The sequence below is a fragment of the Callospermophilus lateralis genome, chromosome 7, assembly GCF_048772815.1.
Source record: "Callospermophilus lateralis isolate mCalLat2 chromosome 7, mCalLat2.hap1, whole genome shotgun sequence".
NCBI lineage: Eukaryota > Metazoa > Chordata > Mammalia > Rodentia > Sciuridae > Callospermophilus > Callospermophilus lateralis.
The window spans coordinates 939,867-956,849 of record NC_135311.1 but is presented as its reverse complement, the minus strand read 5'-3'; the positions used below and the strand labels follow the sequence as shown (position 1 = coordinate 956,849).

The following is a 16,983-nucleotide window of genomic DNA, read 5'->3' as shown; positions in this document are numbered from 1 at the left end:
GTGTCTCCTGTCTGAAGTCACGAAGAGGCAGCTGGCGCCACAAAGAGCCTCCGTGAAACGGTGACACGACGGGTTCACAGGGGACCTCCAGATCCTGACTGCAGCCTGGAGACTTCATGGTTCAGGACTTCTGGAGGGGACAGAGGCGACGAGGGTCAAGACGGCGGCACACCCTCCTCCACTGCCCCCTCTCTGGTGGACGTCCTGGCTGGGTGGTCAGATTCAGAAGTGCGCAGCCTCTGGGGGTGGCAGTCTGCATGAGACAGGCCCGGGGCTTGAGTCACAGCCATGTGAGGGGACAGGGTGGGCCTGTCACAGGAGCGACAGGGACTGCTCTGGGCAGGTGCCCCTCTCTGCACCGCCTCTGCGGCAGGGAAGGCTTCTGCCTCGTAGAACGAGGAGTGGACAGAGGAAGGAGTGTCCCTGCCTCGATAGTCCCCTCCCAGCACTGAGCCACTGACCTGCCTGCGGCCCACAGCTCCGTAGAGTGGCTCCTGCATCACGTGGGGGAGTCTTTATTGGCGGCGTCAGAGAGGAAACCGGGCCCTAGCATCATTCCATGCTTTCTACAGGCCAGTACCGTCCTCGGGCTTCCCACACTCACCTCCCCTTTATCCCCGGTGGGCATTTCCACTGTGCAGACAAGCTGGACACAGGACGGAAATGACTTACTAAGGCCACTCGGCGGGAAAGGGAGGCCGCCGGGCAGCGGTCCCGCCATTTCTCAGGAACTGTGAGTCCTGTCATCTGAGGGTTGCTGTTTCTGTGGCTCTTGTCATGAAGTGACATCAGTGGAACACAGCCCTCGGTGTGGCCAGCCGGGAACCAGCAGGAGACACCCCGCAGCCCAGAGCACTTAGTGGCTAAAAAAGGAAATGACTTTCTATATGTGAGTTCTGGCCAAATGGCGGCAGATGCGAGCGTCTGGGAATCCGCACCACTGTGGGCGAGGCCCCCGAGGTGGTGACCAATTCTGGGAACAGCATAGGCAAGAGGTGGCCAGCCGGTGACCAGAAGCTGAAAGAAGCAGCTCGGGCCTCTTTATGGGACGTGGAGAAGTGAGAGGAAGCCTCCCACCGGCTGAGACGGGTCCCAGTGCAGACCCACCAGTCTGCCGGGCCTCGGCCTCTTTCCTCCCCTTCTCAGAGTCACAGAGAACGCGGGCTTTGGGGTCAGGCTGAGCGGGGCGAGTCCCCTTGTGCAGGATTTGCTAGTTGTGAGACTGGACAAGCTCCCTGACCCTGAGCCTCAGGTTTCTTTCCTGTGAGATGGGACAACACCAATTCCTAGAAGAGTTAGGGGAGGATTAGAAAGCGCGGCTTTCTAATGGAATATACACAGCTGAGAGCTCTCTGTGGGCAGGATCACTTGGCTCTCCCGGACCTTCGTCATCCAGTGTAGAAATGAGGGGTTCGCTGACTGATCTCTAGACCCTTTCTGTTCACCGCTTTATGACAAGATGGTGGGTCAGCACGGAGATGTGAGCGTCACCCAAGCAGAGTCTCCATCACTAATCAGCTCCCTGGGGAACTTACAGGGCCTCTCGGGATCTGCCGTGATTGAATCTGTCCGTGCACCCCCTTCCATCCCCTCCTCGTAAATATCGCTTCTCAGCATTTTCAGGCGCACATCCTTCAGCATGACTGTCCTTCCCCACTTTGTCTGTCCCTGCTCCGTCCTGGCTTTGGAGCAGCTGTGACAGCAGGGTGTCCTGCGGTGAGCGCGGCATGCTCCGTGGCTTTCCCCTGGCTCTCGTCCCTGTCTCCCTCCCTCTCTGGAGGGGTGCTGTGTGGCCGGTGGACTGCAGGTCCTGAGGAAGTGGCCCCCAGTGCCCGGCTCCGTAGCCACTCTATTAGCGTGCGTCTGGTCATTTCCCCTGGACCCAAGGGGCTTCCCAAGCCCAAGTCAGGAAAAAAGAAAGAAAACCCAGGTGCCACCCACTTATGATCAACGTGTGTCCCAGCAGTGGCCTCACGGACGTCCCCTTGTGAAAGGGGCCAGCCTCTGACCGGCAAGGCGCCACCAATCAGGAGGACAGCTTCGTGGATCGCTAAGGCGGAGGTGGTGGGCGCCGTGCTGTGGGATGGGCCAGCTCTGGCCGGGGCTTTGACCCAGCTCCGCCCTGTACTAGCCGTGGGCCTCTCTCAGGTCACACTTTCTGAGCCCTGTTAAGTGAGGGTGAGAATATTCCTCACTTCTTCAAGTTGTGGTGAACCAGAAAACAGGTATTGAAGTTTCACACCCACACAGACACACATGCACACACACGCAGGCACACACACGCACACACACACACATAGACACAGAGACACACACAGACACACATGCACACACAGATAGACACAGAGACACACACAGACACACACGCATTCACAGACACACGCACACACAGACACACACAGAGACACACACAGACACATGAACACACACAGACACATGCACACACACGCACACAGAGACACATGCACACACACAGAAACACACACACAGAGACACACACACAGAAACACACACAGAGACACATGCACACACACTGAAACACACACAGAGACACACACACAGACACACACACACAGACACATACACACAGACACACACACAGACACATACACACAGACACACACACACAGACACACACACACAGAAACACACACAGAAACACACACACAGAGATACACACAGAGAGACACACACACAGACACACACACACAAAAACACACACACAGAGACACACACACACAGACACACACACACAGAAACACACACAGAGACACATGCACACACAGAGACACACACACAGAGACACATACACAGAAACACACACACAGAGACACACACAGACACACACACAGACACACACACTCAGAAACACACACACAGAGACACACACAGAGACAGACACACAGAAACACACACAGAGACACATGCACACACACAGACACACACAGAGACACACACACAGAGAGACACATACACACAGACACACACACAGAGACACACAGACACATGAACACACACACAGAGACACACACACAGAGAGACACACACACAGAGACACACACAGAGACACATGCACACACACACAGACACACACACAGAGACACATAGACACATGAACACACACACAGAGACACACAGACATATGAACACACACACACACACACAGAGACAGACACACAGAAACACACACAGAGACACATGTACACACACACAGACACACACACAGACACACACAGAGACACACACACAGACACACACAGAGACACACACACAGAGAGACACATACACACAGACACACACACAGAGACACACAGACACATGAACACACACACAGAGACACACACACACAGAGACACACACACAGACACACACACAGAGACACACAGACACATGAACACACACACAGACACATACACACAGACACACACACAGAAACACACACACAGAGACACATACACACAGAGACAGACACACACACACACACACACACACACAGGGGTCGGACGTGTGGGAGAGTCCCCATGAGTGCATCTTGCCGTCATCACCATCACCTATGCCCAGTCCCCTGTGTGTGTCACTCTGGATGAACCAGGAGAAGCAGTGAGAGGCCCCAGGATGATCAAGACACTCGGGGGCTGAGGCTGGAGGCCAGTGTGCCTGCCGCTGTCCCCTACAGGCCCTCACGGCAGGACTGTGGGGGAGTGAGAGGGAGGTACCAGAGAGGAGAGGTCACCCTGACACTTTATAAAGCCCTCCACGTCCAGCTTCCCGGGGGCCACTGGTTGGCGTGCGGTGTGGCCCCTCTTCCCTTCAGCAGCCGAGAAGGGCCGCCCTGGGCAGTTGGCGTTGGGTGTTTTGAGAGCCCGAGTGCTTTGCCCTCATCGCCATGGTTCCTGTGGAGGTCACACTGTGGAGGTCACACTGTGGAGGTCACACTGTGGAGGTCACACTGTGGAGGTCACTCCTGTGGAGGTCACACTGTGGAGGTCACACTGTGGAGGTCACTCCTGTGGAGGTCACACTGTGGAGGTCACACTGTGGAGGTCACACTGTGGAGGTCACTCCTGTGGAGGTCACACTGTGGAGGTCACACTGTGGAGGTCACTCCTGTGGAGGTCACACTGTGGAGGTCACTCCTGTGGAGGTCACACTGTGGAGGTCACACTGTGGAGGTCACAGGTGCCATGTGCAGTGCTGGTCACTGTGGAGGCGGGGACAGCACAGTGATGGGCAGGTGTTCAGCGTGTCTTCAGGTGGGGTGGCAGGGAGAGTGAGTGGGCAGTAGAGCAATGGCCCTCAGTACCCACGGGAGCCCCAAAGACTGAGGGCAGCCTCAGGCCAGCGCAGACGCAGCGGGGCGGGAAGGTCACCAGGGCTGTGGAGGGGACGGTTTCTGCGACGGCAGAGACAGGACTGAAATCAACAGACGGGGACCCTCGCCACCCTCAGGAGACAGTGGCCCTGCTCCCTTACGGGCGCCTTCTCCAGCAGGGACAAGGGGCAGTCACAGCAAGTGGGGGGGGCGCCGTCACTTGCGGCCACCTCCCAGGGACTGCTACAGCGTGGCACTAGTGAGCCTGCAGCCGCTGTCCCCAGCCTCCCCTGGGGTCATCACGTTAGGGTCTGACCTCAGTCCACCCTGGGGTGAGACCCTCAGGCTCCCCGCATCCCCTACCCCGGAGGGCATCGTGCACACCTAGTCCTACTGGGGACGGGGTCCTCTCGCGCCCCCCCCCCCGCCGCTGCCACCTGGGCTGTACTTCATGTCCCACAGGAAGGGGTCCCCTGCACCCGAGTCCACCCATCTCCAGGTCTCTGACTCCCAGCCCAGAGCGGTCCGTCTGTGAACTGGACTGAATCCTGCTTCCCCAGCGCACCGCACAGTGTGGCGCACAACACAGGTCTACTTGGTCCTTCAGAGCTGACCTGGCCTCGCCGCTAACAGCAGTCATGTCTCGGGTCACTCCTGCCCGTGGCTAGCAGGAGTATGAGGTGCCCAGGGCAGAGCTCTGAGAGGTGGGCTCCGCCTTGAAGGAGGTGGGGCGCTTGCTGACACGTGCCAGACTGGTCATGAGGATTCGTCCATTCATAATAAAACTGGGTGTCTGTGTTGTAGTCGGGTTTTTGCTGCTGTGACCAAAAGACCTGACAAGAACAATCAGAGGGGAAAAGGCTATTTGGGGGTCTCCGGGTTTCAGGGGCCAAGTCTGTAGACGGCTGGCTCATTGCTCTGGGCCTGAATGAAGCAGAACATCATGGCGGAGTGTGGTGGAGGGAAGTGGCTCAGCACAGGCACCAGGAACAGAGAGGGAGGGAGACTCCTGCCCACAGCACAGCCCCGGGGCCCACTCCTCCACCCAGACCCTGCAGTCACCACCCGACACCCAGGGCTGCCGCGCTGACTGGGTCACGGCTCTCACCACCCAGTCATGTCACCTCTAAGCTTCTTGCCGGTCTCCCACCCGACCCTTTGGGGAACCCTCTTGTCTGAGCCAAGACCCTCTGAGGGTGTTCAGTCCTGAACAGAAGGATCACGGTCCTTCCTTCTCTGAGCCCACAAGAAAATGTTAGAGAAGCACATTGTGAACAGGGGAGTTTTTCTTGTGATTTTGTTGGACTTGGGAAGGAAGATTTGAATCTCCTTAGAACCACTTTGCAATCTTAGGGCTAAACATCTTCAATCTCTCAGAAAGCGCCTGTTCCATGTCTAATAGGGGAACCTAATGCAGTAAGGATACAAAGTAGAAGACAGGACTTTGATTTGGGGGATAGCTGTTGTACCCTTGAGGGAAGGATCATGCCTGGTTTTATGAACTTAAGAGTATCGCTGAGTGCCTAGTGTTTGTTGGAACTGGCACCACCTAGGTTTCTTCTTAGTACTCAGAACGGTCGAGGGCACGTACTAGGAACTCAGAAAGGTACTTGTGGGGTGGCTGACGGACCAGAAACTCATGGAGAGCAGGTCCGAGGCAGCGTGTGACCAGGTGCGAGTGCATCCACGTGCTGAATGGAACCGGCCGTGCTTGAGAGTGCAGGAGACAGGAGGAGACCTGGGGTCTGTTCAGAAGACCTCTCATTCCGTCCTACAGCGGTCAGAGGAAGGAGTCCTGAATTTCAATGTATGACTAAGCTGGGTCGTTACAAAGTGGTCTTCTTTGAAACGTTAGAGGTGTAGGAGTGTGATGACGTGGGCATCAGGAGGAACACTGGACTGGGGATGTAGATTCCTCAGTTTTATTTGTAGCCATATATCAGGAAGTCAAGGCACGAAATGATTCAGGTTCACAGCCCATAGAATCCTGCCTCTGACCCTTTCCCTCCTGCCCACGGCGCCATGTTACTCTGACCAAACGGCTTCCTTAGTGAGCCCTGCAGAACTGCCTGGTCCCAGATGTGACACCCCGAGAGGGTTTGAAAGAAGATGTTGAACCTTGTTAACCCTGACCCTAACCCTAACCCTAACCCTAACTCTGAAGTAGAGACCTTCCCTTCCAGGTCCTGGGGCCGTTTCTTTGGCATGAGAATTTCAGCACTAGCATCAGTTGCAGAGGGCTAGTTTCACCAAGTCTTCTCCAGACCCAGTGAACCAGACTCCACTCCCGCCACACGCTCCCGGAGCACCTTGCCCTTCCTTAACTTGAACACACCATGCTTTATTGAAATTCTGTTTTCATTTCTCCCTGATGGAAGGTAAAGACAGTTAAATCAGCCGGGCATTGTGGCGAAAACCTGTAACCCCAGAAAACCAGGAGGCTGAGGCAGGGGGATTGCAAGTATCAAAATTTAAAATGATTTTTTAAAAAGAGTCAGGATATCGCTCCGTGGTGGAGCACCCTGGGTTCAATGCCCAGTACCAAAAGGAAAAACAAGTCAGGAAAGACGCACTCCGTAAAGACAGGGAACCTGTTGGCCTTTCCTCCTTGCTGGGTCCTCGGTGGCTGGCTGAGGCCGGGCACCTTGCAGCCATCCGTACAGTGGAAGAGAGGGTTCCAGGTGGGGGGAACAGAGGGGCCAGGGAAGACGGTGACAAGTTGCCTGCCTGTGTGCCTGGGGAATCACAGAGCTCGGTGCTGAGCAGGTGAGGGGGACGGTGACAAGGCAGGGTGAGGCCGAGTCAGAGCGGTGGAGGGAATCCCATGAATGGACAGACTCTGCTCTGGGCCTGGGGACTCCCTTTGCCCGTGCACACTTCCTGCTGAGGAACGGAGAGTGCTCTACAGAGCCTTTTAGTGCAGCGTCCCGTGAGCTCACCAGTCGCTGGTCACTGGTTTCTTGGGCCAGGGCCCTGAGGGCCAAAGGGGAGCCGATGTCCCTGGAACCTGGCCCCGCCGGACCTTTCACATCATGAGCTGACGGCTGGTGGTTCCTAAGTTCTCTGACTGGCCTGGAGGTCGGCAGGAGTCGTAAGTGAAAGGCCTGCTCCTCTTTCCTCCAGCAGGGCCGGGCCTGCCTGCTGCTGTGCCTGCTCGGCTGAGTTCTGTCGCTCCCTCCCTCCCTCGGAGACGTCTTTCCTGATGCCCTTCCCGATTTTCCAAGGTGCTCCCTTCTCAAGTGCTGCCTCTCTCCAGGTGGATGCCTTGCCCATAAGTAAGGAAGTCAGCGGTCAAGCCTTTTGGCGGACGAGACCAGAGTGTCACGTTCTTTGTCTGGAACCATTTTTATGCTTCTTTGGGGACTTGCAAGAAATGAGTGACAGAGACCACCAGGGAGATGTCGTCAGGGATTGAACGCAGGTCCCAAGTCCCGGAAGAACAGAACGTGTACTTGTGTGGATTCCCTCCTGAGTTCCGTTCCCTCACCCCCACCCTGCTCTTCCCTTCATCCCTCTTTTCTCCTTGGTAAGCTCTTTTCCCGCCTTGCGCTCTCTCTCTCTCTCCTTCTTCCTACTTCTCTGCTTGTCAGCGAGGGCTGTCTTTTACTCACGGGCTGAGCCTGTTCCATGCTGAGCTTTCTCTTCATCGTCCACCTACCCTAGGGACTAGGTCCCAGTGCTGTCCACCTGGAGGACGAGGAAACACAGACCGCACACTCAGCTGAGCTCTGCACACAGTTGCAGGGATCTGAACTCATCATCTGATTCCCGTGCCCGTCTTCTTCTGACCATCGTGAGGTTTCTTCTCCTCCCTTTGGAGCTCCCCATCACTCCCCGTTTCGGATCCTCTGCTCTCCTCCGGGTCTTTGCCTCTGCCTCCTTCCTTCTTGGCTCTCTCGCACCATGTGCCAGTCACTGCCCGTCTGGGGCTGACCCTGAAGTGCTGAACGCGCACGCGTGCCCAGGAGAGATGACAGACCATTCAGACACTTGTCTTATCAGCTGTTTCCTTTTGAGCACATGCTCCACCTTTTCCCCGTTTGGAGGCCCAGGACGGGCCCTTCTCCACCTGAAGTCAGGGCAGGTGTTTAGTCACCAGCCGGAGGACGGCCTCAAGCCCTGGCTGAGTCTTTGATATGGAGAGGAACAAGGATGAGCCTTTCCCACTCAGGCAGGGACCCCACATGCTCTCAGGGCTGGGGACCTGGGGCTGGGAGGAGTCAGAACCCGGAGACTGGTCTCTGGCGAGGCCTCACGCGGGAGTCAGTGAATGTGGACCGTGAGGGGCAGCACCCCACCCTGCCTTTCCACAGCATCAAGCACGTTCCAAAGGGAACCAAAGTTGGCATCAAGACATGAAGGTCAAAATGTGACCTTGACCACCTAAGGTCCTGTTCAACTCTGATGTGTGCCTCGGGGCGTTGGCCAGCGTTTCTGGCATTCTGTGGGCACTTCAGACCTTTGGCCCACACCACCCTGTCCATGGGCAGGAAGCAGAGGAGAAGGAAAGAACTGTGGTGAGGCGCCTCACTCTCCGGGGGACAGAGAAGCCTTCCAGAGCACTCTGTCCCCACTGGGCGCCTCGTCCTGCGGGAGCGCGTCTGGGTTTGCCTCCTCTCGTGGGACGCGGCCAGGACAAGGAGCTGGTCCGTTACTAGTTGGGACATCGAGGCTCGTCACTCTTTCCTTCACTCAGCCAGGCTTCCTGCACGTCCACTCTGGGCCGCGCTCTGGTGATACAGAGGAAAGCCCCTGTTTTCAAGACGCCTCTGTTGGAAGAGTGTGAGCAGGAAGGGTGCGAGTGATCACGGAACGGGTCAGAGCTTGGAAGGTGTCATCAGCTAGAGCAGAGGGCCCGGGAGGTCACAGTTGAAAGGAGACGTTGCTGAGTCCCTCAGGACGGGCCTGCGGGACAAAGTGCCCCAGGTGGACTTGCAGAGCAAGGCGGCCAGCAGCTAAGCGCTCCTCCCCAACACCGTGGAGACACACTGTTCCTCCCTCTCGACACGGCTGTCCCCTGGATGGTCTGTCATTACAGAGTGCTTCCCGAGAAGCCAAATCTGCCACAGCCAACCTCCTTCCTCCTCTCCCACCTCCGCCTCCGGAACCCTTAAAGATTCCTTTTCTGTGGATCTTCCAAACCCACGGATGTTTACCCTGTAGTTTTCAGCACATCAGACACTTCATCTACCTGGGTCCTGCAGATCCTCTAGTGCACTTATTTCCGTCCCCATGACAGGTAAAGAAGTAGATCCCGTGAAGTGAATGTGAGTCGCGGTACCTGCAGACTCCAGTTCTGTTTCTTTCTCCAGTGTTGGTCTGGTGTGGTCTGTGGACTGTCTGCACCAGAACCTCCTGGGCTGCTTGTGGCAGATTCAGGTTCTGGGGCCCTCAGACTCCTGAGGTAGAGTCTCTGGGAGTCGGAGCACAGGTTCCAACTGTGACTCACACCTCAGCTGACATCTAGATCCTTCCAAGTGTGGAAGCCCAATCCCCTCTCTTCATTTTTGCTGGGGGCTGGGGGTAGAGTGCACTTGATTCTGTGTTGGTCTGGATCAAGGTCCAGAACATGGTGGACCTTGCAGACCTTTGCAGAAACACCCTTCTCTCTCTCCCTCTCTCTCTCTCCCTCTCTCCCCTTCCCTGGCAGCATGGGCGACTGGAGCTTCCTGGGCGAGTTCCTGGAGGAGGTGCACAAGCACTCCACGGTGATCGGCAAGGTCTGGCTCACGGTGCTCTTCATCTTCCGCATGCTGGTGCTGGGCACCGCGGCCGAGTCCTCCTGGGGCGATGAGCAGGCCGACTTCCAGTGCGACACCATTCAGCCGGGCTGCGAGAACGTGTGCTACGACCAGGCCTTCCCCATCTCGCACATCCGCTACTGGGTGCTGCAGATCATCTTCGTGTCCACGCCGTCGCTCGTGTACATGGGCCACGCCGTGCACCACGTGCGCATGGAGGAGAAGCGGAAGCTCCGGGAGGCCCAGGGGGCCAAAGAGGGCCACCGCGGGGCTGGCTCCTACGGGTACCCAGCGGCCGAGAAGGCGGAGCTGTCCTGCTGGGAAGAGATGAACGGGCGGGTGCTCCTCCAGGGCACCCTGCTCAACACCTACGTCTGCACCATCCTGATCCGCACCGCCATGGAGGTGGCCTTCATCGTGGGCCAGTACCTCCTCTACGGGATCTTCCTGAGCACCCTGCACGTGTGCCGCCGGAGCCCCTGCCCTCACCCGGTCAACTGCTACGTGTCCAGGCCCACGGAGAAGAACGTCTTCATCGTCTTCATGCTGGCGGTGGCCGCGCTGTCCCTCTTCCTCAGCCTGGCTGAGCTCTGCCACCTGGGCTGGAGGAGGACAAGGCACAAGTGGGGCAGGCCTCAGCAGCGCCTGCCTGGTCCCTCCAAGGGCCCGGCCCAGAGCGGCACGCCTCCACCCGACTTCAACCAGTGCCTGGAGGACGGCCCCGGGGCAAAGTTCTTCCGTCCCTTCGGTCACAGCAGGGTCCCCCCGCAGAACCCGGACAGCCTGGCCGCGGACCCAGTGCCGGGCCAGCAGCAAGACCCCAGGGAGGGTTTCATCCAGATCCGGTATGGCCAGAAGCCCGAGGTGCCCCACGGAGTCTCCGCCGGTCACCGCCTCCCACACGGCTATCCCAGTGACAAGCGCCGTCTCAGCAAGGCCAGCAGCAAGGCCAGGTCAGATGACCTATCAGTGTGACCCTCAACCAGGGGAGGACCAGGGGTAGGCGGGGAGAAAGAGGCCCATCCTCGTCACTCCTCGGCTCCGTGGGCCCTGCGTCTCCCGGGTGGGCGCTGCTGAAGGTGTGCCCGGAGCTCTGAGAGCCAGGAGACGGGCTCCCCAGCGCTGCGCCCCACCTCCACCTGGCGTGCTGGGGCCGTCTCTGGGTTACTTCTCGCCTAGGGCAGAGGGAGGGAGGGGGCTTGGGATCCCAGGGAGGGAGCCCAGGAGTAGAACACCAGAAGCACCCCATCAGGGCCTCCTGCTCCATCCCCAAAGAACCACCCAGCCCTGCCTCCCACGGAGGGGTTCAGAGAGGACTTGCAACCCGCCTGCGCCAGATCTTGTCCCCGCGGGCCGTGTCCTGGAGTCCCCTGGAGTCGGTGAGGGGCCTTGCCTGCCGGGTGCTCCTCCTCTACTCAGTTTTTAAAGGGATCCCCAGAACTTGACCATCAGCCTCCACTTTAGAGGTGTTCTGGTCTGTACCTCTGGCAGATGGCCCATGTGGGGGATGTCCCCGCCTTTCCTTCGCCAGAGCGTGCCCAGTCCACAGGACACCTGCTCTCATGGGGAGTCTCTGTGCATGCAAACACCACTGGGATTCCTGCCACTACCCCTCGTCCTGGGGCCACTGGGATTCCTGCCACTACCCCTCGTCCTGGGGCCACTGGGATTCCTGCCACTACCCCTCGTCCCGGGGCTCCTTCACAGCTCAACTCAGTGACAGAAACCATTCTCGCCCCTCCTCCCGATCCTCCCTGGGCTGTTTGTCCAGCGTCCTCCAAAGATCTTATCAACAGGGGTGGCCGGGCCCAGTGGCCAAGCCTGTGATTCTAGAGGCTCGGGAGGCTGAGACAGGAGGATGGTGAGTTCAAAGCCAGCCTCAGCAACTCAGCAAGACCCTGTCTCTAAATAAAACCCAAAGAAGGCTGGGGGAGTGGTCAGTGGTGAAGTGCCCCTGGGTCCAAACCTGGGAAACCACCCCTCCCGGCCAAAAGAGATCTCATGGGCAGGAAACCCAAGAGCCCTGTCTCTCAGATTCCGTCCAGATCGCCAGCACCGAGGCTGGCAGGATTCCCCGAGGACTTATGAAAACAAAGGCAGAATCGTGCTCCCTAGAACCCTCCTGGGGAAGCAGTTCTGCCGTGAAGACGAGACGGGAGAGGAGAGAAGCCCCTGGAGACCATCTCCCTCCGGCTCCTTCTCCTGCTGACTGCCAACTTGGGCGCCCAGAGGAGGGTGGTGGCACCGCGAGACCCCAGGCCTCCCCCAGGTGCTGGAGGGCAGAAGCCAGGAGGGAGTCTCCAGCTTGTTTAGTTCTGTTGGGAAGGTCCTTGTTTAAGGGGCACAGACTCCGATCTTCTCTGGTGCCCCCAGGAGACTGCCAAGTGAGGGAGGCAGAGGCTCTGCCTCCAGAAGAACCCACCACGGTGGCTGCCATTTGGAATGCAGATCAAAGACGCCCAGAGTTGGATAGTGACATTATCACCTTTGAAAATGCATGTGTGCAGGTGTGTGTGCGTGTGTGCGTGTGAAATGCATGTTTTTGAATCAGAGATTCTGCGAGGTCACTCCTTGATGGTGAGAATTTCACAGGAAGAAAAAGAGAACTGATGTGAGTCATTTTTCCTAATAAACTCTGTCTTACATCACCCTTTGTGTCCCTTGTACATTGTGACTCCAGGAGAAGGGTGAGGGGGGGGTTGACTGGGGTGGGAAGGGGAGCTTCAGGGTCCCACGTGTGAGGGCTCCAATCCCAGCGGCTGATTTACAGTGGCAAGCCCCTTAATAGCTGAGACTTTGTTCTGTCATCTGCAGATCAGGCCTAGGACTGTTAAGTGAGAGACAGTCTGGCCGACTGCTTGGGGCACAGTTGTGTGTGTGTGTGTGAGTGAGCGTGTGTTCATAGTCTGTTGTTAGATGGGAACCATCACTATTATTACCCTGATTACTTTTGTTCCCATTTAGAAGAGTATTTGAAAACCTGGGACGTTAGGACTGATCCCAGAACTCCCCCTGGGAGCTCACAATCTGACCTACCTGAAGTGGTCAAAGTAATTCCACAAAGGAAGCAACTACAATAGAATTAAATACAATTTATGATCAATTCTAAGACCCAAAAGGCTCCAGAAAGTGATATTATGAGGGAAAACAGAGGCAGGGAGAGACCTGGCTCGGACCTGATGAGTGGCCACTCTGGAATAGGTCTCAGCACCCCGCTCTACGGACATGGAAACTGAGGTTTTCCAAGACTGGACCAGCTTCCCACTGGCCCCGCTGACAGGAAGAGCAGAAATGATTCCTGTCCAAACACGCGTGGAGGCACCAACAAATAGATGTCACTTCCAAAAGAATGAAACAAGGTTAGTGAGAAGGAGCGCGAGCGTCCACTCTGATCCCGTTGGTCAGCTGCTCTGGACAGACCTTGCAGACAGGTCACTGAACACATCCTAGGGCACCTGTGTTGGGATGTGGGCGTGCACCTGTGCCGGGTTACGGCGCCTCGCCCACAGGGTCTGAGGAGTCCAGCCGGAAGGATGTCCTGGGACTCGTCTGTTTTTCCCTAGAGAAAAGCAGCACATCTCGTGGTTTCCTAGACACAGCTGCAACGGGTAATATCATGAGTGCAAAGGCCCAAGGGACTGACTTCTTTGTCATTTTTTTTTTTTTGTAGTTGTAGGTGGAGAGAATGTCTTTATTTCATTTCTTTATTTTTATGTGGTGCCGAGGATCGAACCCAGAGCCTCACACCTGCCACTCAGCCCCAGCCCCAGCCCCAGCCCGGGACTCATTTTTTAGTAAGATTGCAACCTCATGAATTTCTGCACTCATTTTCTCTCTGCAGCCAAAGCTCCTTCGCTAAGAGCATAGTTGGTGGATAATACAGTGAACACACTCTGAGTTTTAGGCTCCTTCAGGCCCTTCCTGAATTCCCTTCCCCTAGTGCCAGAGAAGGCCAGAATCTCTACCACTGACTGGTGTCTCATGGCAATGGCTAAGGGTCTAAGTAGTTAGAAGCTAACAGTGCTCCTATGGAAAATCACAGTATAAATGAGTCTCAGATTGCTTTCTTAATAGCAAACTTTTGACAGCAGAGAGACAGGGCCTTGCAGGGTGTTTGGAGGATGGCTTCCATGATGTGCAGATCAAGAAGCCAGTGAGGCTAGAAAGGGCCACCGAGAATAGCCGCCCACCTCCCCGTCCCCGGGAGGCCCCGGGAGGCCCCGGGAGGCCCTGGGAGGCCCTGGAGCCAGCCCAGGTGCAGGCCCTTGACAGCACATAGAATTCAAATGACAGACATGTAAACGGAACAGGGTCAGTGGGTCTTCCTAGCGTTGGTCACCTAGTGGTCGCCAGCGATGGGGACGGTCCAGAGGTTTTCACTCTTCTTCCAACTGGAGGAGGAAAACTGTCACTCAACAAGTGCTTATTGAACTACTGTCTTTTTATTGGTGTGTGACATTCTACAGAATGTGGGTTGCCTTTGGCATGTCTGAACATGCACGAAACGTGATTTGGACCCTTCCACCCCCGATGCCCCCGTCCTTCCTCACCGCCCGTTCTCCACCCTAATAGTCTCCCATCTTGAACGTTCATTTTGAGCTGGGCTTTGGGTTAGGAGTCAAGGATACGATTTTATGGACCAGACCGAACTCTGGCCTTTTGTAGCCTGTGGTCTTGGGGGAGGCCCTGTCTGCAGGAAACAAGCACACAATGTCACACTGAGGTGAGTGCCACCCGGGAACCACGGGGCCCACAACGCCTGGGCGGCCTTCTTCAGAGAGGGTGGGGGTCCTCTCTAGAGAGGTCTTGCTGCAGCCGAGGTCTGCAGTGAGGACACAGCGCTGGTGAGGGGCCACCGGGGGGCACCCCGGTTCCTTCTGGGGGACTCCGGGACACAGCTCTTCTCTGCCTTGGTCTGCCCGGCATCCTCGAAGGACAGAATTCAGGCCACACCTCAAACAACACTCTTTGGTACCGACTGTCACAAAACGCACACCAAGGGACAGAGGAACACGACAGAGGTCTGAATTAAAGCCAGCCATAGCGTGCGTTGAATAGGAAGCAGCCTGTCCCATGGGCGACCACGATGTCTACAGGCATCAGCTCTTCTGCTTGGGGCTGTCTGCGCTAGGCCCAGCTCCCGAAGGAAGCCTTGGGAAGGGGTGTGGCTTGGGGACAAACCAGCTCCAGGCTCACATGGGAGTCAGGGCTGGGGAGAAGGCTGTGTCCCAGTGGGTGGGCAGGAGCCCGCAGGGCGAGTCCCAGGGTGGCCTTGGCATTGGAGAAGTCACAGCAGCGAGACCCCGACACGGAGGCCAGCGGGGGGAGGGGGAGGGGCAGAGCCGCAGGGCAGCCAGGTCACACAAGTTGGGCCACCACCAGGCAGGCAGGCCCTTCAGGACAAGTCTTAGCTGCGGTAGGACACAGCCTCCAATCTGGCCCTGGGGGCAGACCTCCGACTCAGGGGAGGGACACTGACTTGGGCAAAGCTTGGTCTTCAGGCCGGGTCACCTGGCAGGGCACCCCGACGGAGCCTTGGACACAGTGACGGGGGGGGGGATGTTGGCAGGATTGCGCGAGACTCAGGTGAGGAGAGCTCGGCCAGGAGTCTGCATGACTTTATAGACACCTTCAGAGCCTCAAGCCAAGGAGTGGCCACAGGGTCCAGGCCCCTCACTGATTCAGGTGGCAGGGAGGTGATGTTCGGCCCGGACGGAGCCTGATGCTACTGAGAAATCAGCTGAGTGGCACCCACTCCTGACCCGGATGAAGCCCTGGGGGCTGTGGCTCCCGAAGGACCGTCCCTCCCTCCCTCTGCCGCGAGTCCAGGCCCCATCGCCCGGGGACAGCTTACTGCTGATCAGGATCTCCTCAGGAGAAGCCTTTCGGGGTGCCGGAGCCTGGCTGTGCAGCCCGGCCAAGGCCAGTCCCCGGCTCCGCTGCTCTCCGACCAACGGAAGGACCCAGAGTGGAAAGGTGTCTTCTGCCTTCCTGGGGTTTTTCTTTAAGGGGAATGAAATGCAAACGGGAAGGTTTTAGATTTAAAATGTGGGTTTTTAGATTGGAAACCAATGGGATTCGGATATGGTTGGCTGGGGGAAAGTCAGTCCTGAAAAGCTCATGTATTTTGGTAACAAAGAAACAAACCTGGAATTGTTAGGTGCTTACTGTTTTCTAGGCCCTGGGCTAAGGGACTCCATGAATGACCATTTCATTTAAAATGATCTATGGGATTGTCGGACCCACCTGCAAGAGGAGGAGAATGAGATCCAGTAACCTGCACGCTGGCCGGCGGAGGAACGGCCCCTCTTGCTGTCTGCATCACGCTATCACATACTCTCATAAAAAGGCAATGTTCACCTTGTCTGCACACCATGTCACGATGTGTGAAAATAGGTATTTGTAAGAACCAAAACAAGAAATAAACCAAAATGAAAGCAGTCGCACCTATTTGGTGGATCTGTGGAGGGTGCACTAATGATCTCTATTTTGTGAATAGGAATTGTTAAGTGCTTATCATGCTATTTTTAAAATTTTAAAATGTATGTATACTCAACCTTTGGGCTAAATCTGGTGTTTCTCTAGGGTGGCTGCCAGAGCCGCCTCTCCCCACTTCCACAGAACTCAAGCCTTGGGAAAGTTTCTCTGTCTGGAATGAGGGCAGCGAGGCATGGCAGGGGGCCCAGGCTGCAGACTGACGCAGACGGCTGGGGAGCTGTGGCAGAGGCGGCTGAGCACGGGAGGGCGTGTGCAAGCCCCCTCCCACCCCGCCCCGTGCACCTCCAACGTGGGGAGCGTGGGGTGCCCACCGTGGGAGGACAGGGCCGGGCAGGCACTGTTGGGAGGCCTTAGGGAGAAGCCTGTCCTAGCCACGTAGGCCTGGGGGGGGGCAATGCCAGGTGACATGGGGTAGTGCTAGGAGTGGTAAAG

The 16,983-nt window shown here is 56.9% G+C and overlaps 1 protein-coding gene across 1 annotated transcript in view; it reads left to right on the top strand.

The window, feature by feature from the left end:
- Positions 1 to 12,613, top strand: part of Gja5 (gap junction protein alpha 5) — a 15,898-nt gene extending 3,285 nt beyond the window's left edge. The window contains exon 2 of the mRNA XM_077110102.1: positions 9,963 to 12,613. Within this exon, the coding sequence (XP_076966217.1) occupies positions 9,964 to 11,028 (1,065 nt within the window). The 5' untranslated portion in view covers position 9,963 and the 3' untranslated portion in view covers positions 11,029 to 12,613. The remainder of the gene's footprint in view (positions 1 to 9,962) is intronic.
- The last annotated feature ends 4,370 nt before the right edge of the window (positions 12,614 to 16,983 follow it).